The 10,484-nt window shown below is 40.0% G+C and overlaps 1 protein-coding gene and 1 long non-coding RNA gene across 2 annotated transcripts; one reads left to right on the top strand and one right to left on the bottom strand.

Moving 5' to 3' along the window:
* The first annotated feature begins 2,831 nt into the window (after nucleotides 1-2,831).
* On the top strand, nucleotides 2,832-7,550 carry LOC141832148 (uncharacterized). Its single transcript, XM_074719636.1, has 3 exons — nucleotides 2,832-2,947; nucleotides 5,981-6,299; nucleotides 6,391-7,550. Exons 2-3 carry the CDS (start codon nucleotides 6,176-6,178, stop codon nucleotides 6,831-6,833), a joined length of 567 nt encoding a protein of 188 aa, XP_074575737.1. The 5' UTR covers nucleotides 2,832-2,947; nucleotides 5,981-6,175; the 3' UTR covers nucleotides 6,834-7,550.
* LOC141832680 (uncharacterized) lies at nucleotides 3,244-4,233 on the bottom strand. The gene is made up of 3 exons (XR_012602123.1): nucleotides 4,118-4,233; nucleotides 3,755-4,018; nucleotides 3,244-3,497 (listed from the first exon to the last, which is right to left on the bottom strand). It is a non-coding gene; the product is annotated as an uncharacterized LOC141832680 (long non-coding RNA).
* Nucleotides 7,551-10,484: the final 2,934 nt, after the last annotated feature.

Raw genomic sequence — 10,484 nt, forward strand, 5'->3', positions numbered from 1 at the left:
TAGATAGACCCAAGAAGACCCTAGGAACTTTAACCTAGCGGATAAGCCAAAATCTAACCCAACCCGACATCCTCCTTTTGGATTTTGCCTGCGGGAGAATAGGGAAACGAAATAGGAAAAGACATCACAATTATATCCTTCTTGAATTCATGATTTTTTTCTTAAATAAAATTAAATAATAATAATGATTGGAAGCCCAAGCATTACTCGACGATTGGACCAGAACCGAGAAAAGAATCCAAGGAATGCAACTTTCAGAAGATGAAGTCGAAGAATTTGATACAGAAGGAACGAATACAATGGGAGGAACGGGAGAAAATGGAAGTGAGTGATGTAAAAGGATGAAATGTAAAAGAACTACGTGGGCTTTGATTCCCCTATACACTAAGGGGATGCGTAGGCAACTTAATAAGTGCAAGCTATTTTTTTAATAAATTTTAAAATTTAAAATTTTTAATATAATAATCTCAAACCGTTGCGAACCGTGGCGAACCATGAACCGAACCGTGAACCGGCGGTTTCGAACCGTGAACCGTAACCGTCTTGGGCGGTTAAGGTTAAGGGTCGACCTGCCATGAACCGTCGAACCGGCGGTTCCGAACCGTCGAACCGTTGAACCGTCGGTTCCGAACCATGGTCGGGTCTACATCAGTAACATACGTTCATAAGGTCATTTCACACGTGGGTGTCAGGACGACACTCATAAATGCGGAGTATGCGACTGTCAGAAGAAATGATGGGATTAAAGGAATCGGGTACTGTGATGACCATTTGGCGTGCACTTTAGCCAAATCCGAATGGGGGTGAAGTAGCCGAGCCAGTTGGGAGGCCGCGAGTTTGCAGGAGGAATCGACTCCATGGGATGCGCCTCGAATGTGGGTCTGGCTCAGCGTTGTACATTGGGTACCGAGGAGTCAGCCTCGTGAGGAATCGATTTCATAGGAGAAATCGTCCATGTAGGAGGATTTGGCTACATAAGAGAGTCCGAATAAGGATTCGGCTTGGGTTTAGGAGACCCTATCTTTGAGGACTCGGACTTGAGGGGGGGGGGGGGGGGGGGGGGGGGGGGGGGGGACTCGACTCGGACTTGGGGGGGGGGGGGACTCGACTCGGTCTCTGACTCGATTCGATTGATTCAGATCGGGCATGAGATTCGACTCTCGGGGAAGGGATCCCGAGTCGAGAACTGACTGGGACTAACTCCTAACTACAACAGACCTACTCGGTAATCGAGCTTGACATCACATCATCTACCGAGGGCTAAACCCAGACTTAGACTCTTTGGGACTGGTTTATCACAACTAGAACACTTGTGATATAAGAATTATATTAAAAGAAAAATCTAAAATTTTATTAGCTAATTTTATGATTTAGATTCGACACTTTTACATGATTTGGACGACCCTCTGACCAACTGAATTAATAATCTAATAATATTATTTTCACATAAAATATATAATATTAAAATGAAAAAGGAATTCAAATGGTTTATGTAAGTTTCGAATCAACTTTCGTGTTATTAACATAACACTCTAACAGGGCAATGAAATTATTTTTGCATAAATATTTAATATATAGTAAATAGAGAATAAAACGAAAAAAAAATTTGAACATGTGATCGTCGGGTGCAAACGCTCTAATCAATAGCGGAGCCAGCCTGGTCGATTTACCAGGGCTGATTCCAAGCTATAGGCAACAAATGCCGATCTTAATGCTGTCATCCGGGTTGATCTTTCTCTTTTTTCTTTTCTTCCATAGTAAATGAGAGTTTATCTCCTTTCCGACGCCATTGCGCCCCCGGGCTACAGCCCGGGTAAGTATGTACTTGGCTCCGCCCGTGGCTCTAATCAACTGAGCTAAAACACCTATAAGACTATTATCGTATAAACCTATAATATTTAATATATATTAAAATACGATAAAACGAAAAAAGAATTTGAATGGCCTATGCACATTCCGAACCGGCGAGGCAGTATACCAACGATATGATTTTCGCATATATCGGTAATATTTAATATATAATAAAATACGACAAACACCCAAAAAAGAAAAGAAATCGAATGGCGTAGGTTTCGAATTTGCGATTAGTAGCACAACACTCTCACCAATATATATAATATATAACAAGAATTTGCGATTAGTAGCACAACACTCTCACCAATATAACAAGAATTTGCGATTAGTAGCAACCTTGGCATCATTAACTGGACACTCTAACCAAGAGAACAAATTAACCAAGAATCTAATTGTCGGATATATATTATATATTTAATATCTATTAAAATGCGATAAAAAAATAAAATGGCCCATGCAGGTTTCGAACAGACCTTCGCGTTATTAGCACGACGCTCTAACCAACTGAGTTAATAGGCCAGCAAAAATATTTTCGCATATATATATTTTATGTTTAATATTTATTAAAATACGATAGAACCCAAAAAATAGACAATTGGCCCATGCAGATTTCGAACCCTGGAAGAAGTCCACGTCACGTGTAGGTTCCGAAACTCGGTGGGACCCTTAGAATTTTTGTGGTGCGTGGCAGCTGTCCTGCCGACGCGTGGACGCGGTCGCCGGCGCCGTAGCTCCATACGTTTGATCCACGCGTCCGACCACGCGCACGAGATTAGAGTTTTTAAAGAATTAATTTAATTTAATTTTTATTAAATAATTATTAGCTTAATTGGTAATGCGAGTATTCAGACACGGATCGCACTGTAGACTTTACCTGGTCAAAGAGGCCGCGGAGGCGGAGCAGTGGAAGTGGAAGTGGAAATGGTCGCGCTTATATATACGCTTACGGCTCGCCTTCCTCCTCCACCTCAACGGCTCAACCTCACTAGCGCTGCCCCTTCTTCAGATCCCGGCTCAGGTAGCAGACAGGAGGAGGGCCAAGGAACGAGAAGAGTTTGGGATTAACAGCCGCGAAAAGCCTCCGATCTCTGAGGTATGTGCGCAAAGTCTTGAATTTCGGCTCGCTGCTTAGGGTGTTATTTTCTAGAAGCGATTGCTGTTTTTTAGGTCTGGATGGACGGAGATGGTTTTTGTGGAAGGGATAGTGAATTGGCAGTGGTGGCGGATGCAGACTAATTTTTGAACCGGGACTCAATTTTTTTAATATATAATAAATATATATATATAAATAAAAATATAATTAATAACGATAATAATAAAAATATAAAATTATGCACATACCAATAAAAAATTATTTTTTTACATTCAAACTACTACCAAGTTGCGTATTGAAAAAAAATCACTCACTCACAATCCGATTACTTTTAGCAACTGCAAAGGACAGATAGACATGAAGTTGCTTAGTCTTTAAGCAAACAAAAGTAAACTAGTGATCAAATAAGCATACCAATTAAATAACTAGTAGTTACAACCAAATTCATGAACAATTGCAGAAGTAAACTAGTGATCATCTAACACATCATGGATACTCTTTATCTTATCCTTTATGTTTGCATCTTCCACTTGATAGCATGTTAAGCTTCCTGCACAATACAAACACAGTCAATCCTACCAACATCATCAATATAGGAGAACAAGACCGACTTTACTGGGGATTTTTTGTCTATATATGCACATTAACAAATTTTCTCCTAAAGCAGCATGTAATACCCAATTGTTTTCCCATAAACTGTGTAGTACACAATTAGACCAACAGAATGTAGCCAACAAAAACTTAAATTTCATTTGTACATTTTATACTTAAATATACCAGTGAAAGTTATAAGATTGGTATAAATACCTACTCCAACAGCGAGCACTTGAAGAGTTGAAAACTTTTTGTCAGTGTACTAGTTGGGATTCCTAGATTGTGAAAACCCTACAAGTCTGCATTTCACAGAAAATATAAACATGGAATATCCTAATAATGGAATATTATTTACCTGAGCATTTGCAAGATCCATTGAGCCACAACTGATTTTGGTTCTAGTGTTACTGCACCTCTTTGGGCTATGGATATTAGGTTGATAAATTCTCAAACTTAAATCAACATCCTCCAATGCATCTATCCAAAATAAAAGATCAGTTCCATCAACAAATGACTACCTAAAAGAAACAAAGTTAGACAAGCAACGAACAAAAAAAAATCAAATAATAATGGCACCTTCGTTCTCAGTCTCAACGAGCAACTCCCCTTCATATAGGCTTGGATCAAAATTGGTGATAGCTTCTCTTCCATTGCATCTGATAGTAGCCTTGTCATATGCTCTAAAGTTCAAAAACATGTCAAGAACTTAAAAACATGTGGTGGAAGATGGTACCGTCGAAGTAGCCCTCGAGACAGAGTTGGACGAAGTTGCAGACGAACCTTGGGAATTCCTTCGGCCATAACTCGATGTTGATCGGCCCAACTGTAGTCTGCACCACCACCTTACCCTTCGTCCAGAATTCACTGTTTCATTGAGTTTTGATGTGTAGGTTTGACAAAAGGATAACTGAATTTGCAGAACAGAAGTTCCAAAGGGATGGTATTGATGTGAAAACCAATTTCAAGGTTGTCAAGGTAACTGATAAGGATATCACTATGACTAATGGATCGACCGGAGAGGTTTCAGTTCCCTATGGAATGGTTGTTTGGTCTACTGGTATTGGAACTCGTCCAGTGATACTGGATTTTATGAAACAAGTTCAGCAGGTAAGCTAATAAATTATATATATTATAATATTTGATGATTATCGAGTATGTGATCAATGATATGCTATTAACTTGGTCTATCTCATTGACTGTTCCTTCTTATCAGAAAGATCGATAACATAGCACGCGAATGAGCAAATAACTAAAATAAAGCAAAGATTGTAGGATACCTGGCAAACGCATCCGCAGTCCTGCATCCATTCCCAAGGAATACCAAACCCCTTGTATCTCTTTGTGGCATTCTCTCGAACACGTGATAGGTTGTAAGCGCCGTGCTCCAACCTGTGAGATGTCAGCCAGCGTCCAAGTAATCCCTAACAACAGAAGGGAGTAGAGTGAGAGGGTTCAGATGAGTACTCTTCCAGAAGTGCTTGCATCTTCTTCAGAACTGAAACATAGGGCTGCCGAGTGTCGTCCCAAAATGACGACGCCTCGGACTCTAACTTCTTGAGGTCGTAGTAGCCTGGGAGGACGTCTTCCTCCCTCCCTCCGAAGTCTGAACTACGAGCCTCAGCCTCGCTATGTCAGGGGGGGCTTGAGCCCCCCCTCGCCCCCCCTTGGATCCGCCACTGTGAATTGGTGGAACGGAAATAAAGAATAATTCTTCAAATTGGCTTTTACATTTCAGAAGTACTACTTGTCCTTCTTTTTTGTGCTAATTAATGATCGGAGTAGGTGTTTCATGCATTGCTTGTACGATTTTTTTTTTGTTTCCTTCGACTTCTAGGGTTTGTGTTCTGTCACATGTGACTGGAGCCGGTTTCTGGTGGTTCCCGTTCAATTTCTTTAATGTTTTGGAAAGGTAAAAATTAGTTTCTTTAGGAGGGGTTTGAATGAGTTTTGTCAATTTCTGGCCTTTGAGCCTTGAATTTGTGGCAGTTGTCCTTTTTTTAAAATGTCTGTTCCCATTTTTGCTCCTTAGCCACATGGTGAAACTTTTCTCACTTTATGCTCAGTTTTAATTTTCCTGATTAAGTACACGTTTAGGTTATTTTAACATAGATTCCCAGCTTTTATAATTTTGTAGACACTGGCTAGAACTTCACATTTGGATTCTCTCTCTTTACTCCTCTTTAAAAATAGGAGGTTTCATTTTGTCTATTGTTTTCTGATTTGTTGCTTGCAAATTTTACCGACAATAGCCTTTGGCTATCCCATGTTTTATGTTCATTTTCAGTTGAAGCATTGTGCTATTAATTGTAACAAGCTAGTTGTCTGATTGACTTGTTTTATAAACTGTGGCAACCTAATTGTCTTTGTGTTCTCAATTAATTCTGTTAATGTATTTCCACTGTTATGTGAAACCATAATTGGACTTATTGCATGCAATAGGTTGCCGCTGTTTGTTTGGAAAACGGAAGAAAGCTACACCATGTGAAAGATTCTAAGAGTTTATATGGGGATCCAAAAGTGAAGCTTGGAGCCATCTGACTTTTGACAATCAAATTTAGTAACTGATTCGTATGAGATAGGCACCCTGCAGAAGACCCCTGAAGTCTTTACTTGTAACTGGTTTTGTTATCAGACATGGCTAGCAAAAGCACAATTCCTGGAGTGTGGTTAGTAAGATGCCCAAGATGCAGGAAGGTTCTTGTTGAAATTGCTAGTGTTCCTGTATACCAGTGCGGTGAATGCGGTGCCACTCTTCGAGGTAAGATTCTGTGTTGATCACATTGTTTACTTATAATTCTTCTCTTCGCTTGTAGTAATCCTAATGGATTGTTAATTTTTGTTCTTTGCAGCAAAACATTATAGTTCTACCAATCAGAACAGCAATGTCACTGCACCAGAGATTACAGTTTCTGCATCCAGTGGAGCACGGAGTGCAGGATATCTGGATCCACAATTGTCTAAAGCAGCAGATGCTTCGAGCAGTTTTTCAAATAAAGGAGATGAACATGCAGAAGATTGCCTCAAGGAGAGACAAATGGAGCTAGAAGATAGTTTCTTCAACGCGAGAGGTATGGACATTTATTTTCAGAGCTTCCAGAGAATTCATCACAGCATGAATTTCTGCATCAATAGTGGATTTTGGGGGGTTGAACTTGCCACTAGCATAAGCACATATTCTTTCAGCAGATTTTGGGTCAAATTTATGAGGCTTCCATTTGCAGATACCTCCCCACCCATCCATACATCCATCTGTTTCAAGGATAATATAACAATCTTCTGGTGGGACTTCTAAAGCTGGTAGCTTCTTTACTGTAGTTTTGATCTGCTTGACAAGAGCCCAATCTTGAGAATTCATACGCTTGTCTCCATTTGGGCTGGTTTTGGCATACAAAGGCCCAAGTAGTTTTCCCAGATTAGGGATATAATTTCTGGCATAATTTAATAACCCCAGCCAAGATCTCATCCCCTTCTTTAATAGTAACTCCTTTTCTTGGAAATCCATAATTTTTGAAATAATATGAGGCTGAAGCTTGATCCTTCCGTCGCCCAGTACTGCTCCTAGAAATTCAATTTCAGATACACCAATCTTCATTTTGGTAGGACTAAGAACCAAGCCATGCTGCTTGCATATATTTAGCATAATTTGAAGATGCTTAGCATGATCCTTTTCATTCTGGGAGAAAACCAAAATATCATCTATATAGACGGCTATGAATTCACTAGTCCCTTTGAAACAGTTATCCATTTTGCGTTGAAAAATTGCGGGAGCATTTTTTAAACCAAATGACATTACCAGCCATTCATAAAGTCCATCAGGGACCCAAAACGCGGTCCATTCAATGGAGTCCGGATGCATAGCAACCTGGTGAAAGCCACTCTTTAAGTCAAACTTAGAATAAATTTGGCTTTTACTAACCTTTTGAAGAATTGTTTTGATTCCAGGTAAGCTGTATTGATCCTTGTTAGTGAGATCATTAAGGCGCTTGTAATTGAAGACCATCATTTCCTTTCCCTTTTCTATTTTAGGATCAATAGTAGTACCTGAATTAACAATAATAGCAGTGGTTCTATGCCTACTTTGGCTGAGTCTAATAACCTTCAATTCCAATAAGGCTTCAACATGCTTTGTAAAAGCTTGTTTTTGATGAGGTGTCAGGTGTTTCAGAGGCCTATCTTCAATAACAAAGTCAGGGTTTTTGATGTCAAGATGGCAGACTATCTGATTCTTTGCCCAATGCTGAAGAGGGTTTTCCCCAATATAGCCTTGTTCTTGTAGTTCCTTAAGAAGTGGTCCAAATTGTTTCTTGAATCTTTTCTGAGGTTGCCCAATAGAGCAATTAACCATTCCTTGAATTTGAATATATTCCTCTTCATCCAAATCAAGCTCTTCTATAGCTGCAGCAGAAATAACTGAGGGAAAGTATTAATAACAGTGATATGTTTATAGAAGGTTACCACATTTCCCTCAATTCGAACTCCTCCATGCATTGCCCTGATAAAATTGCAGCCGACTATCATTTGAATTCCATCACCTAGAATCATTGGGAAGCTGTAGGTATATGGAATTCTAAATATATTGTCCCCTACAAACATTCTTCCTTGCTTCAATTTCATATCAGCAGTTTGTTGAGAGTTAATGCCACTAAATTTCACCATAAAAGTATTTTTTTCAAGGGCTGATGCTGGTACTGAGTTTTTATCCACACAACAAGTTGTAGCTCCAGTATCTAAAATAGCTTTAAGTGAAAATTTCGGAGTACCTGGAATGTCTATTTCTACCAGCAAATTATAAAGCATATTCTTTATCAGCCTTGGTCCTTGATACCAAGTAGGCAGCGGACTTCTACTTTACAATAAGAAATAATGCAAGAACTCTCAAACTTGACAAGATTCAAATTGCAAAAGTAGGAACTTACAGACTTAAAGACTTCAGACTTAAAGACTTCACACAGGACTTCAAACACTAATCGAAGTAAGGCTTGTAGTGTGATGCACTGCGTGCCTTGCAACGATGACTCAATTACCAATATATAGAGAACTTGAAGAAAGAGAAATGAGAATCGGGTGCTCATGGGGCCCCATCGACATTCCCATCAGTCCTTCTTTTACAGCTGTTCTCCAATCACTCTAATAATGCACACCAATAATGCATACTTTCCAGAACAGACGGCTCCCCGAGGCTCAATCCATTCAGGAATTATTTTTACAGCTCACGCTATATGCTACCCTCCACTAAGTAGGATAAGGAGGAATCAAACTAAGTGCTTGATGAGTTGTTCTGTGGTCTACCATGTCCGCTAGAGTCTGAAAGGAACGGTCCGGATTGTTGCGTCTCGGGTAAGGTTTGACGCTGCTTCCAGTTGATCATTGATTTGCTTGACAGCTGGGTACCAGTTGTCATAAAAGTTGGCTCCTGTGGTACTTCGTCGTTTTCTGAATTCTTGGAGCTTAAGGAAGTGAAGTGTACGGTATTGCTCCATGGCTTTGATGACGTCACTTGCTGCTTGCTGCTCCAATTCATACAATTGTTTTTGTATGTCTTCATACTCGGCGAGGTATTCGTTGAGGGGCTTCCATGGTCGTGAATACTGATAATGCAAGAGGTAAAGATATCTGTTATCCAACCTGTCAATATTTTTAAACTCCGGATCATTTTCCCATGAGCTTCTGGGCTGGGCTTCTGTTGTAATTCTTGAAGGGCTGGAGCTATCAGGTCCAGGTCGTCGATTGCTGCTTCCGGCCATCCTATAGGAACAAGACAAGTTATCAAACGAGATAATGCATCAGCTACCTGATTGTCCTTCCCATCAATGTGTTCAAAGTGAACAGGAATTCCCATGCCAGTAATAAAATCCGTAAAAGCTAGCCAGCGTACTCGTGACGGTTTATTACTAGGGGATTTTTGAAAGAAACTAATAATAGCCTGGCAATCTGTGCGTATTATCATTTCTTCCTTGTCCAGAAAATATATTTTCAGAGCTTCCAGAGAATTCATCACAGCATGAATTTCTGCATCAATAGTGGATTTTGGGGGGTTGAACTTGCCACTAGCATAAACACATATTTTTTCAGCAGATTTTGGGTCAAATTTATGAGGCTTCCATTTGCAGATACCTCCCCACCCATCCATATATCCATATGTTTCAAGGATAATATAACAATCTTCTGGTGGGACTTCTAAAGCTGGTAGTTTCTTTACTGTAGTTTTGATCTGCTTGACAAGAGCCCAGTCTTGAGAATTCATACGCTTGTCTCCATTTGGGCTGGTTTTGGCATACAAAGGCCCAAGTAGTTTTCCCAGATTAGGGATATAATTTCTGGCATAATTTAATAACCCCAGCCAAGATCTCATCCCCTTCTTTGATAGTAACTCCTTTTCTTGGAAATCCGTAATTTTTGAAATAATATTGTAAATAGAAATAATGCACTTGAGCAAGTAGGCAGCGGACTTCTACTTGAGCAAACAAACAAATCCAAACTTGAGCAAGTTTGAGGTTCTCAGCAAACTGCCATAAGAATTAGCAGAAGGCTAACTGGAGGACTTAATACTCCTCATACACTTGAGCAACAAATTGACCCTCAAGCTCAACTACGACTTTCTATGCAGGAGAGGGCCTCAATTGTCCCTGCAGAAGTCTTATATCACTCAAAAGAGATGATGCCAATCACCGTGTATATATGCATCGCTCTGAGGAAGCCATCCTGTGTGTTGACGGCAACCAACAAGATAGGACCTTCATCCAAGAAGGTAGCTATAAGCAACTACAAAGAAGTCATATGCAGTACATCCATCTGGGAGTATTGCAGGTAAGAATTCAAACCTTACACCGACAGGAAGAAGGGACTCTTGCTCTTATCGTCTTCCGAGACAATAGATGGCTTGGAGATCAAGCAATACTGGCAACGATGGAAGTTGATTTAACAAGGGGAAGTCAACTGGTAT

This window comes from Curcuma longa, chromosome 7, assembly GCF_044706935.1.
Source record: "Curcuma longa cultivar G26 ecotype Majalengka, Jawa Barat chromosome 7, ITB_CL_G26_1.1, whole genome shotgun sequence".
NCBI classification, from domain to species: domain Eukaryota; kingdom Viridiplantae; phylum Streptophyta; class Magnoliopsida; order Zingiberales; family Zingiberaceae; genus Curcuma; species Curcuma longa.

What these genes read in the sequence shown, in the direction of transcription:
- LOC141832148 (XM_074719636.1), top strand. Translation starts at nt 6,176, where the DNA reads ATGGCTAGCAAAAGCACAATTCCTGGAGTGTGGTTAGTAAGATGCCCA. An exon ending in ATGCGGTGCCACTCTTCGAG is followed by an intron (nt 6,300 to 6,390) that starts GTAAGATTCTGT and finishes TGTTCTTTGCAG; the next exon opens with CAAAACATTATAGTTCTACC.